Raw genomic sequence first — 24,479 nt, forward strand, 5'->3', positions numbered from 1 at the left:
TGCTGCATTCCAGGAAGAGAGAGGACTCTGCTCTCCTCTGATGAGTCATGGGAGAGAAACGTCGGATGTTTGCAGACATCTCCCGCCAAGCCTCCGCTTTCTTGTACTCCACCCATCCCCCATTTATGCAGATTGGACCCACCTGAGAAGTTTCCAATGTACGCTTGAAATCTAAAGCAAAGGCCATGGGATCTACCACCTTTTGAGATGGAAAGCAGCTAAGAGAAGAGCAGGCAGCTGTCTTGTACCTCTGGACTCTAGCATGTGAGACACAAAACAGGACCTTACAATGGGTGTATCTGTCTCCAAATCAGGACATGATCTGGGTGGTGCAGGAAGACTAAGTGGACGAACAGGGCTGTCCCCAGGGGGCCTGCTCGGAAGCACTGCTCTCCTGCGTGGAGAGAAGCCACGGGTAGGGGAAAGGAGCAAAGGGGACTGCGGAAAAGAAGGCAAGAGCTGGGACGAGAGGGGAAGTCTTGCTACTGAGAGAAGCCAGGAGCGTCTTTCAGGGGAAGGGGAAGGCTGAGCCGGCTGGAGAGGCACCGGCGTGGCGGGGTTGTGCTCAGAGAGGACCATTGCCTCAGCCTCGGCAGGCTGCTGGAGCCAGATGGGGCTCATGATGCATCCTCCCAGATGGAACGAATCAGGCTTGTCAGACATGCTTCCCTCAGGATACACAGTGTCCCCCTCCCTCCCCCTCTCCCAAATTAGGAGAGAATCACAAGGTGACTTGGGAGGGCAGCCAACCTCCTGGGATCTTTTGTCAACTATCAGGTAACTACAGCGAGATCACAATAGGAGATCTAAACATGCCTCCGCCACCACCACCCCCTTTTTTTCTATTGTGGGACATCAAGGGAGCAAGCTGGTCAGCTTGGGAACAAAGATCCTATTCTAGGAATTTGTCCACTGCAACCCTATCTGCTCGCTGCATTCACAGTTCTTGGATTTCTGCCCGACGGAAACTCTACCTGCTCACTGTGCTTCCACTACTGCTAGAGCAACACCCTGGCACCCGGCAGCGAAGGCAGAATCGGAGTAACTCATCCTTTAAAGTTAAAATCGCATTTAATCACCGTTCATTTTTCTACCAGCCTCAGGAAGCCGCGTCATGTCTGCATTTTAAGCATTTCGTTGTTTAAGTTCTGAGCACTTTAGGGGGTGAGGAAGGAGGGCAATGGAGGAGAACTTTTGAAATCTTTCCACAAAAATCAAAGAACAAACCGACTGGAGGGAAAAATAGCTGCTATATTTAAACAACATTATCCCATCAGGGAGCTATGGTTTTGAAAACCATTCCCCAGTACTTTGTTTGGCACTGCTGTGTGGGTTTCTTTTCTAATTTTTTTTTAAATGGTAACTTTTTTCCCCCTGAGCAGTTATAGCAAAGGAAGGGAAGGGCCTCATTGGTTCATTTGGTAGACGTGTAATGAGCACCTGCTACCTGGCCCCACACTGAGTTAGGCACTGGGGACACAAAGTAAAGGGAACATTCTAAGTCCTTAAAGCAGATAATTGCCTCACATTCATTCATTATTATGCCTGTATTCTAAATGCGTATGATTCCTGTCCTCCTGGAGTTTATAATCCAGTGAATAAGTGCTAGTGATAAGTGTAATAACAGAGTCCTGGGCATATGTGTGTCCCATTTGCTTTTCCTTCTGCCCCAAATGCTGTTCTCAGCTCTGAATATGCAAAATTGCTGTGTATTATTCATGGCTCACTTCTCAGAGGGAGGGTAGCCCCGCCCCCCCCACCTGTCATTCTCTTACGTGTGAAGGATCTAGGGCATCTCCAAATAAGGTTTCCAGTGTTATATGCTAGTGACTTCTGCTTTCTCCACGCCAGTCAGATCTTTGACTTCTCTCGGTGAAGGAGGCATCTTTTGTTTTGCTTGCCCAACATTCGTTCCCCTCCTTCTGGTAACAGCATCATAGCTTTCCTCTGGGGTATTGTTTTCCAGGGCGTGGGTCCTGAACTAGCAGCATCAACATCACCCGGGAACTTGTTAGAAATGCAACTTCCTGGGCTCCATCCCAGATCTACTGAATGAGAATTCCAGAGGGAGGGCCCAGCAGTCTGTGTGTTCACCCGCCCTCAGGTGATGTTGGTGCATGCCAAAGTTTGAAATCACTGCTTTTGGGACCCACTTCTCAACTGTCAGTCCAAGTAGTTCAGGTGGGACTGACCACAATCCCTGCTTCCAGGGGTGGGCACATGACCCAGAAAAAATAGCCCTTTCCTTCCATTGAAATTGCTAAACTTGGTGGGCTGTAAACTGGAGATGCTCAGGGTGATGTCTGCTGCCATGTGGAGAGAGCCCACAAGACAGTAAAAAGCAAAGGAAAGCAGCAGAGTCAAGGATGGAGAGAGATTCTCAGTTACTTTGAGCGCCTGGATCAAGCTGTTGTTCTGAATTTGGAATCTTCCCCCAATAAGTCCTTCTTTCATAAGCATAAGCTAATCAGTTGGTTTTTCTGACACTTAGGCATCAAAAGAATGGGGGAGGGGCAAATTCTGGAAAAGACATTCTGTTAAGTTTGGCAAATTCTCAGATGTTACAGTTATAGTAACACAAGCCATGCCAAACTGGGCACATTTCTGTGAAAAGACCTCTAGAATATGGACTGTTGGTGACAATTTACCTGGATCTTAGCAACACATTCAACAGAGTCCTCTTGTGAAGTTCTCATGGACCAGTAGAGAAATGTGGGCTAGATAATACTATAGTGGACTAATATCCCACAGTCAAGACTTTAATTTACATAGCAAAGAATGTAAATAGTGTAGCAATTCTGCCCAGCATTCTGCTCAATAAGCATGTGTTCCCCAGTCAGTAAGAGACAGCAGACGTGACTAAGTGGGATGGCCTTAGTTCCCACTTACCTTATGGTGCCAGTTCTAATTCTAATACGTAAGTATGTATTTTTGATATGACATGATCCTTATAGAAATAAAAGCAAAAATAAACAAATGGGACCTAATTAAACTTACAAGCTTTTGCACAGCAAAAGAAACCATAAACAAAACGAAAAGATAACCTACGAACTGGGAGGAAATATTTGCAAACAACGTAATTGACAAGGGCTTAACTCCCAGAATATACAAACAGCTCATACAACTCAATAACAACAAAAACAAACAAACAAGCCAATCAAAATACAGGCAGAAGACCTAAACAGACATTTCTCCAGTGAAGACATATAAATGCCCCAATAGGCACATGAAAAGATGCTCACTATTGCTAATTATCAGAGAAATGCAAATCAAAACTACAGTGAGGTATCACCTCACACCAGTCAGAATGGCCATCATTCAGAAGCCCACAAATGATAAATGCTGGAGAGGCTGTGGAGAAAAGGGAACCCACCTACATTGTTGGTACGGATGTAATTTGGTGCAGCCACTATGGAAAACAGTATGGAGATTCCTTTAAAAACTAAAAATAGAGTTACCACATGACCTAGCAGTCCCACTCCTGGGCTTACATCCGGAGAAAAGTCTAATTCAAAAAGATACATGCACCTCAGTGTTCAGAGCAGCACTATTTACAATAGCCAAGACATGGAAGCAACGTAAATGTCTGTTGACAGATGACTGGATAAAGAAGTTGTGGAACACTACTCAGCCATTAAAAAGAGTGAAATAATGCCATATGCAGCAACATAGATGGACCTGGAGATCGTCATTCTAAGTGAATTATATCAGAGAAAGGCAAATGTCATATGATATTATTTATATATGGAATCTAAAAAAAAGCAAAAGACAAACTTATTTACAAAACAGAAACAGACTCATAGACATAGAAAACAAACATGGTTATGGGGTGGGGGAGGAGGCGGGAAGGGGTAAATTGGGAGTTTGAGATTTGCAGATACTAACTAATATATATAAAATATATAAACAATAAGTTTATACTGTAAGCACAGGGAACCATATTCAATATCTTGTAGTAACTTATGGTGAAAAAGAATATATGTATGTTCTTGTATGACTGAAACATTATGCTGTACACTACACCAGAAACTGACACAACATTGTAAACTGACTATACTTCAATGAAAAAAATATATATATACAATATAATAAAATTAAACAAGAAAAATTACAAAAAATAAAAAAATTTTAAAAGAGGAAAAATAAGAAAAAAATACACATACAGAAAATAACCGAACAACTGGATTTAATTGTTCAATTGCTATTAATCAACTTGGCTATAGGTTCCAAAGTCAGGAAAGTGAAAATCTTATAATGCACTCTCCTGCCTCCTTACCCCTGGTAACACTTTATTGTACAGATGATTCTTTTGGTTGAGCACCTGATGGAGTCAGCTTGACTTAAGGATCATTTTTTTAAAATTGAAGTATAGTTGATTTACAGTGTTGTGGATTTCTGATGTACAACACAGTGATTCAGTTATGCATATATATTCTTTTTCTTTATAGGTTATCACAAGCTATTAAATATGGTTCCCTGTTCTATACAGTAGGACCTTGTTTATCTATTTTGTATATAGTAGTTTGTATCTGCTAATCCCAAATTCTAATGTATTCCTCCCCAAATCTCTCACCACCTTTGGTAATTATAGGTTTGTTTTCTATGACTGTCTGTTTCTGTTTTGTAAATAAATTCATGTGTCATTTTTTTAGATTCCATATATAAATAATATCATATGACATTTGCCTTTCTCTGATATAATTCACTTAGAATGACGATCTCCAGGTCCATCTATGTTGCTGCATATGGCATTATTTCACTCTTTTTAATGGCTGAGTAGTGTTCCACAACTTCTTTATCCAGTCATCTGTCAACAGACATTTACGTTGCTTCCATGTCTTGGCTATTGTAAATAGTGCTGCTCTGAACACTGAGGTGCATGTATCTTTTTGAATTAGACTTTTCTCCGGATGTAAGCCCAGGAGTGGGACTGCTAGGTCATGTGGTAACTCTATTTTTAGTTTTTAAAGGAATCTCCATACTGTTTTCCATAGTGGCTGCACCAAATTACATCCGTACCAACAATGTAGGTGGGTTCCCTTTTCTCCACAGCCTCTCCAGCATTTATCATTTGTGGGCTTCTGAATGATGGCCATTCTGACTGGTGTGAGGTGATACCTCACTGTAGTTTTGATTTGCATTTCTCTGATAATTAGCAATAGTGAGCATCTTTTCATGTGCCTATTGGGGCATTTATATGTCTTCACTGGAGAAATGTCTGTTTAGGTCTTCTGCCTGTATTTTGATTGGCTTGTTTGTTTGTTTTTTTGTTACTGAGTTTTATGAGCTGTTTGTATACTCTGGAAGTTAAGCCCTTGTCAACTGCATTGTTTGCAAATACTTTCTCCTAGTTCGTAGGTTGTCTTTTCATTTTGTTTATGGTTTCCTTTGCTGTGCAAAAGCTTGATTGGTTATTTTCTAATCTGGGATGAATGTCTAGAAGTTCTATGGGATCAAGACATAGAAGTCAGAAGTCATGAGTATCAAATTTGTGTGTAACCCAAGTTTGAGTGTATAGCTAAAACATCACTTGAAGATGAAGACTCCAGAGGACCGCAGCACACTACGAAAATGGGCCAAAGTGAATGTGAAAATATCCCATGGCAGAAACCAAGCCACGGAACAGAGATCCTAAATCAAATACTTCAAGCTGAGAAAGGTAACAGTTCTCCTGCCTGGAGTGCCTTTATCTTCGCCGAGGTGAGGCTGAAGAACTGGTAAAGAAATGGTGCAGACCTGGTCTGAGAGGGAAAAGAACCACCAGCCCTCCATTACCACACCCCATCCCCAGCATGCAGTCACGTGTCCTTCCTGGAAGAGGCTCCAATTCTGTGACCTAACCAGTTTCCACCTTGCTTCTCTTAGTGCACTGCTATACACTAGAATTTTTTTGTGTTTGGTGTAAGGTTTTGTTGGTCCTTTTCCAAGTATCAATCAAAACTGCATGCCAGCCTCCACTCCTTGGAAATAATTAAATGAAATGACACGCCTGATTTTTTGGCTGATAATGCACTGTTATTTGCATCTGTTAAAGGGCTTTATCTTTAAGTCCTGAGGCTGAGACATCTGGAACAACTCAGGTGACTTTTGCTCTGCTTTGGCCCATGTGGATGGGGCACGGTAGCGAAACACAGAAGTGGACTAAGTGCTTCATTCTGCGACATAGTCCCTTAAGGAAACTGCTCTTTGTGATGCGAATATGTTCACCTTTTGTTCATAAATTCAACACGAAGGCCCCTTTCGCTGTTAAGTAAACTTCTTTATACTGACAAAATTCCGTTTATCTTGCTGTTTCCTAGGTTTTCTACAGACCTCACGAGCAAATTATCTGTGGTTTAAGGATAGATTTTTAGATTAAAGTCCCTATTGGGTAAAGCGGAGGTCTCGAAAATAGCCTTGATCTTAATACCCAAGCGAAGCACCTTCTAGCACAACTCTTGCTGCTATTTAGCTGTTACAGTAGCGTAATCTGTGACTTCCATGCAGACATGTATCAAAGGCTGTGTGGGATATTAAAAATAAAATGAAACCTCCTTCTTCCTAAGAGTGGAATTCCCTCCAAGCACAGAACCCGCTGGGGAAGGGCTGGTATTTGCATGCGGTGAAGCTCTCGGCTGGGGGTGTGGGATGCGGTGTTCCTGAAGCGACTGATGAGGGATTCTAGCCGTGTGGGAAGTGAACTGCGGAATTCCCCACCTTGATTCCAGAGAGGGCTCAAGAGGAAACAGATTAGGATGCAGAACGCGGCCCTGGAGGCGGAGGGCGAGGGGGCGAGCCGAGGATACTAACCCCAGGGCGCTTCAAGAAGCTCTGTGGGGACCGAATTCTTAGGTTCCTTCCGTCTCGCCTTCCCAGTCACCCACCCCAGCCCAAGGCCAACCCTGAAGGGCAGGCAGTTCCCTCGGGGCGGTGAATGCAGGGAGCCCACCGTGAGCCCGCCACTCCCTGGGTTCTACGTCTGCAGGTGGTTGGAGAGGCGCAGATCCAGAACCGCACGAGCCAGACCGGGGTCCAAAGCTCGCCCTCTGCGGGCCCGCCGGCCGCAGAGCGCAGTCCGCGGGCGCGGCGCGCGCCGGCCTCGATCCGGGTTCCTGGGGGCGGTGCGCGGGAGGGGGCGGGGCTTGCGCGGCCGCGTGGGCGCTAGTCGCGCGGGAGGGAGGGAGCCGGAGGGAGGGGGCGGGGCCGCGCCGTCCGCGCCGCGCTGGGCCCTCTCGGCCAATGAGCGGCGTCCACATGCCGCGGCGGCGGCGAGAGGGGAGGCAGCGGCGGATAAATGCTATTAGAGCAGCCGCCGCGGAGCCGTCCCCGACGCCACCTCCTTCGCCGCCGCAGTTTCCTCCGCTGCTGTCGGGGGTGCGGAGCTGAGGGAAGAAGGCGAGCGCGCTGCGCACCACCCCGCCGGCTCGCCTCCCTCGCTCCGTTCCGCTCTCAGGGGTCGGCCGAGCACCCCCTCCTCCAGCCCGGGCGGGCCCGAGAATCACCTGAAGAGAACGGGGAGGGGGCTCGGGGGCCGCGGCCTGCGCTCCCTGCGGGCGGTTGAGAGTGAAGGAGGCCCTCCCTTCTGACCAAGGGAGGGAGGGTCGGGAGCCCCCCCCCTCCAGCTGAGCCCGGGGCGGGCGCCGGCGAGGGCCGGGCAGCAAGAGGGGTGGTTGTCTGGGGGAGGGGGCGCGGGGTGATTCAGCGCCGGGCGAGGCGGAAGCGGCTGGAGGAGGAGAAGGAGGGGGAGAGGCCAGTCCGCTCCTGGGCGCCCGGGGTGGCACAAGCCCGCGGCCCGAGTGCGAGGCGGAGGCGAGGAGGCCGCGGGGACTGGAGGCGAGGCCGGCTGGGCCCCCGCAGCCATGGAGAACGCGCACACAAAGACGGTGGAGGAGGTGCTGGGCCACTTCGGCGTCAACGAGAGCACAGGACTGAGCCTGGAGCAGGTCAAGAAGCTCAAGGAGAAATGGGGCTCCAACGGTAGGTGCCCGGCGCCGGGGGTGCAGGGGCCCCGCGCGGCTCGGCGCGGGCCCGAGAGCCAGGGAAGATGGCTGACCGGGCTCCACCTCGTGGGTTTCGGCTCTGCGCCCGCCGAGGGCTGCAGGCGGCGGGTTGAGCCCGCGCGCCCGCCCTGCGGGAGAGGGCTTGCAGGCGAGGGCCGCTGGGGTTGGGTCTGCGCTTCCTCTCGACCTCCTCGTGGTTCCAGCGTGGTTCCAGCCCTTGACCTTCTCCGCACGCGGCTAGCTTGGCGGCCTCTCACCAGCAGCAGCTGGCCCCGGCGGAGGGAGGGGAGTCTCCTGCAGCTGGATTCAGCCCTGCGAGACATTTTCTCGTCCCCAGCCGGTTTATGAGGCGTCACTAGTTTGACAATGCCTCTGACGGTTCCTGTACTACCCAAACTTACACATCTGGCTGAAGTGATGACAGAGCTGAAATGATTCCTTGTTTCAGGAGCCCTGTTTAGGTGGCCATGAGATTCCACGTTTTGGAGTAGACCGATGCAACAAATACTGCATTTTTTTCTTGGGGTACTCTTTTAGTATGGTTTCCATTAAAAATGGTTGAATGTTCATATACCTGGGTATCTCTTTGAAAGACAGTGATAATTTAATAATTCTTTTTGTAAGGACAGTGCTAAAATGTTTTTTCCCTTCCTCCTTTTGACATGTTGCTTGGCGGATTTCTACATTCTACAGAGTTACCGGCTGAAGAAGGTAAGTAATCGTAACATGTTTTTACCCCCCCCCCGTGTGCTGATTGTTAAGATGACATTTACAACAAATATGTTTGTTTCTAACAGGAAAAACCTTGCTGGAACTTGTAATTGAGCAGTTTGAAGATTTACTAGTTAGAATTTTATTGTTGGCAGCATGTATATCTTTTGTAAGTATAAAGAAATTTATTTTCTTCCACAAAAGTTGAGAATATACCTAGATGGAAAACCAGGAAACTAATGTCTGTTGAGTGCAAGCGTTATATTTGGAGATTTACTTATTTTAATTGGGGGAGGTGATTAGGTTTACTTACTTATGTTTAGAGGAGATACTGGGAATTGAACCCAGGGCCTTGTGTATGCTAAGCATGCGCTCTACTACTTGAGCTATACCCTGCACCCTGTATTTGGAATTTTAAGCTGTGTCTTCATGTTTTGTAGTGGTGTTTTTTGGTTTTTTGGAAAACCTAGGTATTTTAAAATTAGAAACAAAGCATTTGAAGCCATTCGTGCACAGAAAATAAATGGATGCCTGAAATTTACAGTGCAGTTAGAAATTATATCCAAATGTGGCAAGGTCTTGTAAATTCTTGTGGTTTATCAACCTTTAATATCAAAAAGTTCTTTATTGGAAGGCCTTTTCTGTTTTGAGTTCTTCCATTGTGTAAGATCATACTAAGATGATGTTGGACTCTTTGTAGTCTGTAAATAGAACTTACAAAAGGAATATTCCAGTTGCTCTCCCTTCCTGGTAATGGCAAGGTGACAGTTGTTTCTGACAGTGACAAGAATGATGACGGCAGTGATGGCACTATTGTTGACCAAATTTGGTCACTGACCTTTAGGGTGGTATATTTATCTAAACTGGACCCCTGTCTTGAGTGACTCCTAGGTTGAGAGAACAAGGTTCAGTACAGTTAGTTCTAGATCTTAAAAGAAAAAATAAAAGCATAATAATTTTTCTTGTTTTGTATGTACTTACGTGCTTGAGTCCTGTATGGTTGCTAAGAAACTAGTGAAATGCAGAGAACTACAGCAGAAGAAAGGTGATGGGGGTTGGCAAGGATATTTCTAGGTTATTAACATTTATTTTCTGTTCAATATTTTTTTATTGCTTTTTTTTCTTGGGCAGTGGACTACGAAGTTTTCCTTAAAATGGTCATGAATAGGATACAGATGTCCCTAATTCTAACAGCGTGAGATGCCTTTTGTTCTTAAATTACAGTATTTTATTTTTATAAAAACCAAGGTGGGAAGTGAAATTCAGTTGGTGCGATACTTTTTCAGGCTTTGCAAGATTGACAGCTTCAAAGTTTCATTTTTGTATGTTTGTATGTATGCAAGCCCCAGGGATTTACCTCAGGTCCTTATTGACAGCCATACCATAGAGGGCTATTTTGAGAACTAAATAAACAAAGCAGTGGGCATTTCTTTACTTTACGTAAAGGAAAAAAATTGGCAAGAGGTGAACTTTTTGGAAAGTTTCTGTACACAGTTTCTGCCATGAGACTTTAATGTATCGCACCATGTTAGCCAAGGGATGTGTAGCCATTAATAATTAATTCCTGATGAATCTTTTCTGTGGTTTTCATTGAAAAAAATTAAGAGAGTATCATAGCAAACCATTCAGTGTCTTGAGTTAATCACTCCACACCTTTTATGTCTGTTTTTCTTGATTAATTAAAAAAAAAAATCCTCAATGACCGCTGTTTTACCAGCTAAGATGCAGGAGTGGAGCCATTTGATTGACTCCATGTAGTTTCCATACATTGTCATGGGACAAAACAGATATGTTTGCACTAATATATTTATATTTAAGCTGGCTACAGAATTCTAAGGTAGTCTCAACTTTGGTGGTTTTAATACTGTGGTTCAGTAAGGTCTTTGGAGACCTCTTGGAAGGTAATCAGCTGGGGTATACATGCCACAGATAAAATAAATTTTTATTGAGTTACCGTGTGTGTGTAACTGAAGACAGTGTTGTAACATCAGTGGCATCATTTCCAGTAAACAAGCTGTTGACTATTTGGGTTATATAGGATCTCTCAAGTGGCCGGTTTGAGTGACTATATTAATACTTGAAGTAATGATGTGATTTTTTTTTTTTTTTTTTTTTTTTTACTTTGAAGGAAGGAGCTTATAGCTTCTAGGCATTTCCAAATGGGTTTTTAAAATAAATGCTTTAATTTTGTTGTAGGATATTGGCCTTTTATAGCTTTATACAGCTGTGTTTTGGAGTTGAAATTTGAGTTACCTTTTTGGTAACTACATGGAGTTACTGCTTAGGAAGTGAACTACGTTACATTTTTACTTTATGGGTTGCTAAACAGAAAGATAAACATTTATTGTTTCGGGAGTACTGTTGCTTAATTTACTTTGATTTGTTTGATCAAGAAATTGCTATATAAAACTTGTTTCATTGATTCCGATTGTCTTCACATGGGTTTGGCACTATTGCTGCATCGTACTTTACCTTTTCATTCCTCATTTCTTTATCTTTCAAAAGAGCAGAGTCTTTTTTGTGGTAGTCAGTTTACTCTTCCTTGACAGGAAAAATACAGTAAAGTATACATGTTCTTTTAGAGGAGCAAATGGGCAGTTTTTATAAGCTATACATGACGCATCATCAGGTTCTGCTCAAGTTAAAGAGAAGTGCGAGGCTTTAATGGTTTATTTTAAATATCAAACTAAGTAGTAAACTGTTAACTATAGTTAATATTTTGCTGTGGCAGAAAGTAGGAAACAACTTTAATATTTTACACTTGTGACCTGTAGGGATAAAGTTTAATTAACTTGTAATAGTCACCAAGATAGTTATTTTGTTTTTTAAGGTCTCTTGGATTGGAAGAAGTGACCTATATATCTCCCATTTGTATACGAAGTAACGTTAGAAATTCCTTAAGGTCCTTTCACGACCTTTCTATCCTTTCACTCTGTCTTTCCGTCCTCCCTGGTCACCAACTTTGCCCTTCGTAACACATCCTATGGTTGCTTAACTGGAAGGATTGTTCTTTCTCTCGCTGCTTCATTGGCCTTTGGTACATGGCACAGACACTGGGGAACACAGCGTTGAACAAAATAGTCTCTTACCTGGAGCTGACATTCTAGTGGAGACAGATAAGAGTAAAATATATAAGTGCTGTGGAGAAAAAATAAGGTGTTGGAGGAGGGCGGTGGTAGAACAGGGGAGTTGGGAGGACTGAGTGTAATTTTCAGATATGGTGGTTAGGAAAGGCCTCCAAGGTGACATTTACCTGCAGGAGGCGAGCATGAGGATCTTGTCTCATTTGTCTGAATCATAAAGTCCTTTGTGGTAACACAATTTGCATAAGTTTCTCTACCCTCCACCCTGATTTCCCCACCTCAGCCTCATGGATTGACTCTAAACGCTGATAGAACTTTCTTAGACCAACAAACTCACTTCTCAGCTTTCATTTACATTTGAATAATTTCTTCCTACTGGATTTTTTTTTTAATGTTTCATTTTTTGTATTCTTTAATTGAAGTACAGTCAGTTTACACTGTTGTGTCAATCCTACTGGACCCTTTAAAGGGATTCTTAATGCCTTTTTAGAGCCTCAGTGCTTTTGATATAACAATTGGATGAGATTGTTGTAGCGTTTTCAAAATACATGAGATTCATTTACTTTGGTTTTCTCAGATATATTCAGGAAGCATTTGATAATGTGATTTAAATTTTTTTTGTGTGTTTCTTTTAATTTCTTATTTTAAAAACGGGATAAAATGGGCAGTTTACTGATTGGTATGAGTAATTTATTTACAGCCTTTCTTTAAAATATGGTTTGAAAGGTGAATGTGTATGGAGTTTTTTCTTTGTTTTGTTTGAAGAAACTGTATTCTCAAGTCTGAAATTACTGAAGTGTCTTCACATAAGCTTTGTGTCTGGATCAAAAGAGAATATATAGCCTAATTCATACTGTTTTCAATTACTGGAAGAATTTTTGTTTCTCATCCCAGAAAATTGCCATAACGCTGGTGATACTTTCTTTGTGAAGCGTTTAATTTCTATTTCTTCTTATAAAATTTTTTCCATGTGATTTCTTCCTTCATTGAACAAGTGTTTGTGTGCCTGAAGGTATTGCAGATTTCGAAGGATACAAGGAGGAATGCAGACCTCAAATATGTTTTAAGACCCTCAGTTTTAAGATTGTGCTTATGATCTTTTTCTTTTTATGGTCTTGTTAAGAACTCGGCACATTATCATAGATTACTGAGTGACAGTACCATGATTGTCTCCTAGTTTACACCAGAACCTACCTTTTACCTTGGATTAAAATTTGCTTAGTTCATTAAACTCTGCTCTCTAGCATCTTTTGGCTGTACTGTCAGAAATTACCACAATGTATGCAGATGAGTCTTACACATATAGCAATTAAGAGGATACCCTCGCCTAGCAGGTGGTTACTTTGAATAGGATTGACAAGTTTGAAACTTTGAACTTGCTGAATAATGTAAGCCCCAGAAGTACTGTTACTGTATTAATAGTGCAAAGCAAAGAAAGAAAAAACATTTTGTGCCTACAATTATACTGCAGTGGCCTTTCCTTCCACTCCCCTTTGATATTGTTGATGAGGTTGGTTACCTTTTTGCTCTTTTAATTAGTTCGCATACTGCCAGGTAGGAAGTTGTACCTTAGACATTGTATGAGATTTTGTTTAATTCATTCATGCATCTATTCAGTAATAATGTAGTGAGCATCAGCTATGTACCGGAGGCTCTTCTGGGCCCCTGGGGATAGTGTAGTGAGCAAAAGGAAATGCAAACAAATAATCCTTCATATTCAACCTGTTCTCAATAAAGATTTTTAGAAACATTCTCTCTCCTCTCCCCTGTATAAATATGTTTTGTATAACTTCTGGTAAACTGTAATTACGAGCTGTCTGTGCCATAATGCTAGTAAGACGTAACGTGTCACTCATCCAGCTTTCCTCTTCTTTTCGCTACACCCTTCCTCATCTCATGAGAGTCATTCATTTGTCGGCATAATCTTCCCTTCTACACAAGAGGTTTTCTTTTCAATAGAACAAAACCGTGAAGGACTGCACAGTGTGGTTTGAACATGATTGACTGGAGTGGTTCTTGGCAGTAAATGAAATATGGTTGGTCTTCATTTTTAGTTAATTCTTTGGGTTATTTGTGGGTTTAAAAATAGATATTTTTTTTTAAGTATTTGGAAAATTGGTAGTTGTCAGTGTTAAACAGGTTCAGCATCATCCTTCCACACTAAGAAATTTGCCTGCTAGTTTCTTATCAAGCAGTTAATTACACATTCTACAGAACCTTTGAAGAACTGTGAGTGCCTGCGTTTCTTACACATAAACATTAAAGTCATGGGGCGAGGGGAAGGTATAGCTCAAGTGGTAGAGCGTGTGCTTAGCATGTACAACAAGGTCCTGGGTTCAATTCCCAGTACCTCCTCTAAAAATAAACAAACCTAATTACCTGCCCCCCACAATAATAATTTTTTTTAATTAAGTCATAGGGGGAGAAAAGGCTCTTATTTTGTACAAATGAGGGTTGTTATGTTGTTGATGAATATCACTTAGGCAAAGGAACCGCACATTTCTTAGAAGGTAGAGATTTGCCTTGATAATCCTGTCACTGCTTGCCTTAGTCTTTTCCTTTGCTCCAGCTGGTACAGGATATTGCTTTAAGTTTGTTCCTCAGGCCTAGCTGCCAAGAGGGAAATTCATTCCCGCTTTAACAAGGTGTGAAGCTTATCTTACAGTTGCTAATGCCTCACTGACCTTTTGGAAAGGTCCTAGTTACTCTTCAAGTTGAGCAATTTTTCTCCCCCAAGAGCTAATTAAGTTTCTTATTTCTGATATGCTCTCCTTGGCAAGTGTTTGAAAGGCTAGTATCAAAGCAGCTGTGATCTTGCATCTATCAAAATTTATAACTTCCTAGAGAAGTTTTCATTCTGGCATTAGACCTGGCCTTAACACCAGGAATGCCCTGCTAAAAGCTTGCAGCAGCATTTATATTAATTCTGGTTTTCTGCCTGCTCTGGTTCATTAGCTGTCAGTAGTGATTGGCATCTGTCAGGACCCAGTCCTTGTGTCTCCTGGTTTCTTTCCTTCGCAAATTGGTATTTCTTGTTAATTCATTGTTACCCTCTTTACTTGCAAAACCCATGTTGGGCCTTGCCATAATTACCTTTCTGGGTTGTTTGCTATTTGTGTAAAAGCTTACTTATAGTATTCTACTAAGTAGAAACACAATCAGGTGATTTTATTATTGCCATAAATTGTATCTGACAATATTAAAAGAGTGTATTGTGAAATATGCAAACATTTTGAGCAATGTTAAAAAGCAAAGGCAAATCTTACCTCCCAGACTGAATCGTTAAATACATTTAACATCCTTTCTGGATTGGCAGTTTTCCACAAAAATTAGTTGTTAAATTTTTAACCATTTAGATGTTTCTTTTACCATGTTCTATATTATTATTTTAAGATTCATTGTGTTGGATCATCTCTTACCATCTTAGAGTTACAAAGTACAGTGTGGCTCTCTTAACTTGCAGCTTTTAAATCTTACCCAGAGTTATGGTTGTGTGACCCAGAAGTTAATTCCCAGAAGTTAATTCTCTGCTCATTTTTCTTGGGATAGTGTTCTGTGTCCAGTTATAACATTTTTGGACTTAACGTCCCCTCTGAAGTGTTGTGTTGCTATACTGGATGTCATATGGAGGATAACCTTCAAAATACATTCCTGATCACCAAGCAACCTTGCAGTAACGACCTTTAGTAACACCACTGAAAATAAGTGGGACGTTAACAGTTTATATACTCTAATTTTGAGACAGTAATCAAGTTATTTTTACTATGAATTTATGTCACATAGATATTATTTGATATGAATATTAACCAAATTATCAAAGTTTGATGATTTCCTCTAATAGAATCAGGAATTTGTTTTATTTCTTCTGGGAAAAAAATATAAAATGTGGGATTTAGTCCCCCAAGAGTATTTTTTAAATTATTTTAAAACAATTATACAAAAAAATTAATAAGCTTTTTAAGGGTATTGTTAAGAAGTTTATAGTTTTACACCAGAGACTAACACAACATTGTTAATTGACCATACTTCAATTTTTTTTAAGTTTGTAGTTTTGATTCTTAAGAATTATTGGGAACAAGGCTTAACTGATTGTCGTTACATTTTGCTACCATTTGTTTCTAAGGATGGTAAGAAGAGATTTTGTATATTATAATTACTTTAGTGCCACCGCTTCTGTTGTAAAAGCGTAAGAACACATTGCAATTCTAATATATGCTATTTGTCTTTTAGGTTTTGGCTTGGTTTGAAGAAGGTGAAGAAACAATTACAGCCTTTGTAGAACCTTTTGTAATTTTACTTATATTAGTAGCCAATGCAATTGTGGGTGTATGGCAGGTAAGCAAAAATTACTGCAGTGCTGAATTTTGGTAGTTTATGTGATTTTAAACTACTAGTCTTTCTGTTATGTTTTACCTCGTCTGTTACAGACTAAAAATGCCTGTGGAACTAAACGTGTTTTTTCTTCTATTAATTTACTTAATGGCAAAATTTTAGACCTCTTATGCATGTGTACTTTGCAGTTAAAATTGCTCATCCTTCATGATAGCATGGAGTTAAGAACAAACAGTAGGTGAGAGAGGCTACATAAGAAAAACCAGAAAATTTGAACCAGTACCTGTCTTCATATCTAGCTGCTTCCTGTGAAAAACTTCGGAAAAATCAGTGTTTTCTTTTTCTCTCCTTGGATTTTTTTCTTGTTATTTGTGAATTTAGCTGTAAAAATTGTTTAAATCCTAAATTGTTTTACCTTCAAAGCATACTCCTGGCTGTTTTCCCTTAATGGCCCAGTGCCCAGGCCTTTCCTACTCCCAGAGTGGAAGCTAGTTTTACTACAGAAACGTAGTGGGATCACACATTCACGTGATTGGTCTTCTGCGCATAGCTAGTTTGAGACTTCTGACTTACAGTGATTTTTGTACGGCAGAAGATATTCCCATTTGACAGATGTGACGTTGAGGTTCAGAGTGATTCACTCATCAAAGGCCCTGCAGGTAGTACATGCATAGAGTATCTGGGATTTGAATCCAGGCCCAGGCTGATCTGAATTTCAGAGTGAAATTTTATATAAGTTTATACAGGACTTTTTGATATTTTCTTAGCTTAAAGAAAAAAATAACATTCTTAGGTTGGTTTTTTTTTTTTTTTTTTTAACATTCTTAGATCTTAATCCTATTTACGTAATATACAGAATGGTGCGAGCAGTACTAGAGAGTTCTTGCTTTCTGGAAGTAAGGGCAAGTATAATTATAGTATAAGGTAGTGTTGGGGGGGCCTGTGTTTCTGACCAATGTCATCAAGGAAGGCTGACAAGAAATTGGAACTATGGAGAAATGGGAGTTCTGTGGGTGGAGATTGGGGAGAATACTCAGAGTGGGGGCGACATGAGCAGAAACGTACAAAGTGTGTTTGAGGAATGACATTTAGACCTGTTTGGGTTTGAGTGGAGGAGGTAAGAGTTGTAAGCTTTTAAACAAAGGAAACCTTAGAAGGTCTTCTAAGTTTTTGTAGTAAGTTAGGTATATTTCTATTTCCCCGAGCTGATCTGTTTTTAATATAACCTATTTGAATCTATGGTCATTTGCTTTCCTTTTCCACCCCCAATACTATAAATACTCCTCTTGCTAGTTTGATTTTGGGGAAGCTTTTTAAATGATTTTAATTGGCATCTTTGTCCTTGGGGTCTGAGATGATTTATCTTAAAGGTTTATGCTTCTAGTTTAAGTGTACCTTTGCTGATTTTTCAGTAGGAATAAAATACAGTGCTCCTGGGAAATTTTCTTAACCTTGATCAGTCCACTTAAACTCTACCTGAAGAGAAGAAAGAAGTAAAAGTGCCACAATTCATAAATTGAGGGGGAGAAAATCCTGAGGAATAAGAAGCTTTAAATTTGACTTAACTGAATAGCAGCAATGCTCAGAATTTATTGTTTCTGCAATATCCTTAGTGTTTGAACTTAGCCTGAAGGACCTTTTAGCAGTAACATTAATTCGAGTTACATATTCTAGTATTTCTGTTAATTATAAGGTGATGCAGATTCTTTAAGCAGATCGGATATGGGATTGAAATTATTTTTATCATGAATTTTGCACATTTAGGGTTTTCTATACTTTTTCAGGGGCGTACATAAAAATTGAGACACATGTCATTAGCTTTTAGTTTTGTGTCATTTGAATTCTCTTTGTGAAAAGTCCCTAAACCTGCAAATTATAATTTTTGCCACAAGGTGAAAAATGAGATCACATGATTTTGAGCATAAACTTTATTCAAATAAAGATTAAATTGAAGAGCTTTAAATTGGAGGGCAAAAATATGAGAGAAATGAAAAAATTCTTTACTTCATCTATTGAGTAACCTTACCTGGGCATGTGCTTTGTACATTTGCTCCTTGACTTCTAATTGCTTATTTTCTGAAAGGAGAGAAGACAAATTTGGCAAAGAAGCTTTCCTTCATTCCTTCTTTTCCTTCCTCCCTCTCTCCCTCCCTCTTAGGTTTTTTTCAGCATGACTCATTTTGATTGCACATCTTTTATCTTGAACTTAAGAAAGAAAAATTGTGTGTGACTAAGTCTTGCCCTGTTCATATATAATATGGTAAATACGGTGTGTGACTGGCAGCGCTATTACGAGATTCCAGCCATTTATTGGTCTTTACAACTGGAGAGAGAGTTAGAATTTGTGAGAAGAAACTTGATTTTCTTAATTCACCACTCAAAGCATTTGCTTTGTGCCAAAACACACTGTAAGCATTTTGCATATAGCTTGTAAACCCTTATAACCCTTGAGGGTAGGTACTATTTAGTGTCCTGGTTTTGTAGGCAGTAAACCTGTGTGTCATGTAACTTGTCCACAGTCACACAGGTGTCGAGTGGAAAAGCTTGGAATGAGCCTAGGCTGTCCAGTCCCAGACCCATCACCTTTCATGGGAGATGAGGTTGATTTAATAGTATGAGTGTGTGGCTGAAGGTGTGGTCCATGTCGCAGTGTGCTTAGGGACAGCAGGTTCTAGAACTGTTTTTCTGTCTTGATTTCATGTCCTTACCCCTCTTAGGGAGCTTATTTCTTCATTTTTAATACAAAATCATGAGGGCCTAGTGTTTATACCTTAAGGTGTGAATCATTTACTACAGGTGTCATTAATGTGCATCTCTTGAGGCTTTTATTTTTTTTAAGTTTAGATTGGAACTCTAAAATTTGATTCCTAGGGCTAGAAGTACTTGCAGTGGCAGGCTGTGTTTACTACTTTTAGCTTTTGTTTTCTTTTTTACAGGAAAGAAATGCTGAAAATGCAATCGAAGCCCTTAAGGAGTATGAGCCTGAAATGGGCAAAGTGTATCGACAGGACAGAAAGAGTGTACAGCGGATTAAAGCTAAAGACATAGTTCCTGGTGATATTGTAGAAATTGCTGGTGAGTTGAGTTTGTCATTTTTGTTTTATTTTAGATTGTACATCTGAATGCAGTCCTTTTCTCAAGACTCATAACTGCTTTAAAAGTTACGCTCATACATATCAATTATATTAACAGATTTTTTTGTGCCATCCAGACCAGTCATGTTTTCTGTAAAATTATTTCAAAGTGTTTTGGCCCCTCCCTTCGTGTTGTTGATAAAATGTTGATTCTACATCTTTTATCTTAAACTTAGGAAAGAAAAATTGTGTGTGACTAAGCCTTGACCTGTTCATATCTAATATTATAGTAAATATGGTGTGTGACTGGCAGTGCTATTGTGAGATTCCAGCCGTTTATTGATGTTTACTACTAGAGAGAGATTTAGAATTTAGAATTTAAAAAAAAAAAAGGTGTTTTGAATTAGTGTGCTTATTACTTCTAGTGCGTTGTAGAACACTAGTGCTGGGGAGACAGTGAAGTTAGTCTTGATTTGACAATTAGTTGTAGTGAGTAGTTTGTTAATGGCTACATAATTTTTCTTGTTTTGGTTCTTGGCACAAATATTAAGTCATATTTGCAACGGTCAAACTAAGTTGATGGTTAAGGGTAATTTCATGACTTTAAAAGCTCTACTTAAAAATACTTGATGTTGCACTGAGCCAGGGATCTCAGCCTGGGAGCTGTGTTTGGGCTCTTAAGAGTCCATGAATCTGCTGCAAGGCCAGAGCTCTGCACAGTTCTCAAAGGGGTCCATATCCTCATTGCCCTTGATCAATGCCATGTTCTCAGGTAGCCCAGAATACCCCTGGAGCCAGGCAGAACATTCTAATCTTTTTGCTGGGGAATCGTTCCATTGGGTTATTCAAATTACCACACACCCCTGAGCTCAGAATATTTTTCTTTTTGTGAATTGTCTTATAGTAACACTTTTATACTGACTTGGGAAAGTGTGCTTTGTCTTCATTGTTTTACTTATTTTAATGAAAATTCAGAGCTATGTCTCTTGGCCTGTGCTCTACAGTTTTAGCCTCTGAAAGTAAATTACCTGTCATAGGTATTCTTTTATCACTAAATTTTGTTATTTTTTCCCAGAAAAAGAAGTGTTGCCTGTATACCAACATTTTGATTACTTAGGACTGCAAAGTGTGTGTAAATGACCTAACAGCTTACTTAATAGTGTTAACAAAAGTATAACTCAGAATGAAGTGTTTTGATCAGTGGATTTTTTTAAGCTTAATTTTGACATAACTTCAGACTTAAAAGTTGCAAAAATAGTAAGAGTTCCCATATACATAGCCTTTGCCCAGATTCTCCAAATAGTAACATTTTATCACATGGGTATTACCCTCTTTCAGTCTGTATCTTTATATTCACACATTTTTTTCTGAACTATTTGAGAGTAAGTTGTAGGAATGATGCCTCTATTCCTAAACACTTGAATGCTTATTTTATAAAATTGAGAGCATTCTCTAAATATAACTCAAATCAAATCAAAGTAAAAAAAAAAAAACAAACAACTGATGAAATACTGTTACCTGATCTATAGACCTTACTCAGATTTTACCTTTTGTCACAGTGGATTTTACAGCACACACATGAGTTAGGGAATTCTGGTGGTGATGCAGAAAATAAGTCAGACCAAGAGATAGTACGGACCATAGCATTAAGAATAATGAGGGAAAGATTTTGGATTTATAAATAGTGGCTTTTAAGCAGATGTGCACATTAGAATCACCTGGAAGCACTTTTAAAAGTTTTAACCAGGTCTCAACCCCCAGAATTAACTGAATCTCCCTTGGACATGGAATTACGGCCATGTATAGTTTGAAAAGTGAACCTCAGGTTTAGGTGAAAGCAGCAGGCTTGATGGCTGGATGAGGGGGTGGACGGAAGTAGGATGGAGCATCAGAGACACTGACAGGGTTTCTAGTTTAGGTGACTGGGTGGTGACGGTGCTAGTAACTGAGGAAGGAACCGCTGACGAAGTTTGACTTTGCACAGTCTGTGTAGTAGGTGCAGTTGCAGGTCACATAAATATTGCATAAGATTCTGTTTGACTTTGTATGTTTTCCATTTCTCTAGCTTAATCTGGTAATATGCTTTCAGCTCAAATTAAGATATTGTAAGAATTTTTATGCTAGTTAGGCTATTTTGGTGTGTTGAATTATTTGAAAACTTTAAGAAATTACCCCCAAAGTGTCTGTCCTTGGCCTGCATCAGCAGATGGCAGTGGTTTATAGCGTCAGAGGAAACTGTAACCTTGATCCTCCAGGCATCATCTTCCCTCTTGAAGAGATAAACTGAGACCTACTGCTCTTCAGTGAGAGTGGTTTTTATTTCTCTCTTCCTCTGAATTCTGGTTCTCTCCAGTCTTTCCCATCTCAGTAAGTCACTCTAACCACCTGGGAGTCATCTTGATTCTTCCTTCTCTCACTCTCTCTCTAAGACCAGTTGATTCTGTCCCCAAAACACACCCAAATTTGTTTACTTCTTTTTCCTCAGTCACCACGCCTGTCTCACCATCACCTCACACTGTCATTGTCATTGTGTCTCAGCAAGGCTCTGGCTTCCTTTGTCTTCCAGTCTTTTCTCTGCACAGCAGCCAGACTTTCCTAGAGGTCACGTTTACTCACCTGCTAAAACCCTTCAGTGGCTTCTCTCTTGCACCAGAAATATAAAATTCTTCTTGGACCTGAGTGACCCTGCATTGTATGGCGCCCGCCTGCTTCTGTGACTTCCTCTTACCCACTCCCTGTGCTCTGGCCGTGTAGGACCCCTTTTTTCAGTTTTCAATACCGCCAAACTTACCTGGCCTTTTTGGTGGTTAAGCAAATGTTACGTACTTTATTAATTTGCCCAGCGCACAGATCTAACAGTGGCAAAGCTTTGGTTATAACCCAGCTGTGCCTGACGTCTCTTGCTCGCTGTGGAGTGCTGTTCCCTGTATGGAGTTTTATACGTTGCTCTTGACAGTTCAGGAAGGACAGATAATGACTGAGCCACAGTGTGTGTGACATGGGAGTGGTATCCCCTTCTGGTTTTGTTCGTTTATGTTGTGGTAAAGTACGCGTAATACAGAGCTTACCATTTTAACCACCTGTAAGTGTACAGTTCTGTGGCTTTAAGTACGTTCACATCGCTGCGCGGCTGTCACCACTACCCGTCTCCAGAACTGTTTCAGCTTTCCAGACTGAAACTTGAGTAATTTCCCTTTACCTCCCTTCCTCTAGGTCCTCGCAACCACTGCCTTCCTTTTAATATTCAAAAAACATATTAAAAGATGAGTTTAAATCCCCCTCTTGAGTGAATGCACTTGCTAGTCCTGGTAACTGTCCTGAGCAGTGTGCATGTTTAGACCCACGCCGCTGTCACCCGTTTCTGAATCCTTTGTGAAGAGTCCGTCGTTAGGAGGATGCTTAACATTTTTTCCTCCAACTCTGCCCCCACTGCATGCTAATTCCTGAAAGCATATGCAGTGCTCGGACATGAGGCTCTTGTATTCTGCTCTTGGCTCTGTCCATTCTGAGAGATGGAGAACAGAGGTGATACCCAGTTTTAGAGAGATAAGAACTTTTTATTAACTTTTTGTTACTGCTAGGCAGTGAGCACCTTAAGGGCAGAACTGTGTCACACTGACCATTGCAGCTCTGTTGCTGAGCATGTAACAAGCGCTCAGTGAGTAATAAACATGAAATCAGAAGTATAGAGTAGGTTTAGCTAATGTAAACCTGCTTATTGTGCAACTTCTGTGCAAAACAGATAATTTGAAGTCAATAACTTAAGTTTCAGGTGTGTGCCAGGTACAGTGATAAACTAGCTAGTGCTTGGTTTTTAACCATCAGCCACTCTACACACGTGTGCTGTTACAGTTGAAACTGGTTTATCGCTTCTGTCTTCAGCTGCAGGTAATTTGCTAGAGAACACGCGGTATACTTAGCAGATGTATACACAGCATGTGTATCAGTCATGTTTCAATTTGTTGGAGGCCCAGTTCACGGTTTCTTTAGAACAGCTTAATTGAGATAATAGTTCCCATGCCATAACAGTCACTCCTTCGAGGTGTACAATTAAGTGTTTTTTAGTATATTTGGGGTGGTACAGTCATCAACACTATCTAATTTCAGAACATCTTTATCCCCCGCAGAAGAAACCGTATACCCATTACCAGTCACTTCCCCTGCCCTCCTTTCCACAGTCCCTGGCAACCACAGTTTACTTTGTCTTTGGGAGTTTGTCTGTTCTGGATATTGTATGTAACTGGAATCACGCATGTGAGGGATGGCCTTTTGAGACTGGCTTCTTTCACTTAGTGTATTGTTTTCAGGATTCACTGATGTTGTAGCATGTGTCATATATTTCATTCATGGCTATACTGTTTTCTTAATAGTTTAATAATCCATTATTTAGGTGTGCCATGTTTTGTTTATTCATTCATCGGTTCATGGATATTTGGGTTGTTCGCCCCTTTCGGGCTATCAGGAATGCTGCTGTGAACATTTGAGTACAGTTTTTGCATGAACATACGCTGTCACCCTCTTAGGTTTATACCTAGGCGTGGAACTGCTGGAGCATGTAGTGACTGTGTGTTGAACATTTTGAGGAACTTCCCAGCTGTTTTCCAAAGTGATTGCATCATTTTACATTCCCACCAGCAGTGTGTGCAGGTTCCATTGTCTCCACATCCTCATCAACACTTGTCTTTCTGAATTTAGCCATGAAGTGACATCTCACTGTGATTTTAATTTGCACTTTGCTGATTTCCTAATGATGCTGAGCGTCTTGTCATGTGCTTATTTTCTGTTAGTATATCATCTTTAGGAGAAATGTCTGTTTAAACCCATTGTCCATTTTAATCGGTTTGTCTTTAATGTTGAGTTGTAAGAATTCTTTACATATCCTGATTATCAGATAGGGTTTGCCAAAATTTTTTCCCATTCTGTAGGTTTCTTTTTTACTAGCTGTCCTTTGTAGCATAAAATTTTTAATTTTTGATAAAGTCCCATTGGTAGATTTTTTCCCTTTCATTGCTTGTGCTTTTGGTGTCACATCTAAGAAACTGTTGGGTAATCTAAAGTCACCACACTTTAGTCTGTGGTGTGAAATAGGGTCCAGCTTCATTCTTTTGCATTTGTGTATCCAGTGGTATCAGCACCGCTCGTTGAAAAGACCTTTGTTTGAATTGTCCAGGCACTTGGACAAAAATCAGTCGAGTACATTTTCCACTACAAATTGACTATCATTCCATTGATCTGTATGTCTGTCTTTATGCCAGTACCGCACTGCCTTGATTACTGTAGCTTTGTAGTAAGTCTTGAAA

The 24,479-nt window shown here is 40.9% G+C and overlaps 1 protein-coding gene across 2 annotated transcripts in view; it reads left to right on the forward strand.

The window, feature by feature from the left end:
- The first annotated feature begins 7,236 nt into the window (after positions 1 to 7,236).
- The window catches only part of ATP2A2 (ATPase sarcoplasmic/endoplasmic reticulum Ca2+ transporting 2), a 53,014-nt gene continuing 35,771 nt past the window's right edge, over positions 7,237 to 24,479 (forward strand). Inside the window, exons 1-5 of one of the 2 annotated variants that reach the window (XM_074355940.1) lie at positions 7,237 to 7,956; positions 8,673 to 8,690; positions 8,777 to 8,859; positions 16,004 to 16,108; positions 19,042 to 19,180. In XM_074355940.1, the coding sequence (XP_074212041.1) occupies positions 7,839 to 7,956; positions 8,673 to 8,690; positions 8,777 to 8,859; positions 16,004 to 16,108; positions 19,042 to 19,180 (463 nt within the window). In that variant the 5' untranslated portion in view covers positions 7,237 to 7,838. The remainder of the gene's footprint in view (positions 7,957 to 8,672; positions 8,691 to 8,776; positions 8,860 to 16,003; positions 16,109 to 19,041; positions 19,181 to 24,479) is intronic. The other variant, XM_074355941.1, reaches the window with a different exon arrangement.

The sequence above is a fragment of the Camelus bactrianus genome, chromosome 32, assembly GCF_048773025.1.
Source record: "Camelus bactrianus isolate YW-2024 breed Bactrian camel chromosome 32, ASM4877302v1, whole genome shotgun sequence".
In the NCBI taxonomy this organism is placed as follows: domain Eukaryota; kingdom Metazoa; phylum Chordata; class Mammalia; order Artiodactyla; family Camelidae; genus Camelus; species Camelus bactrianus.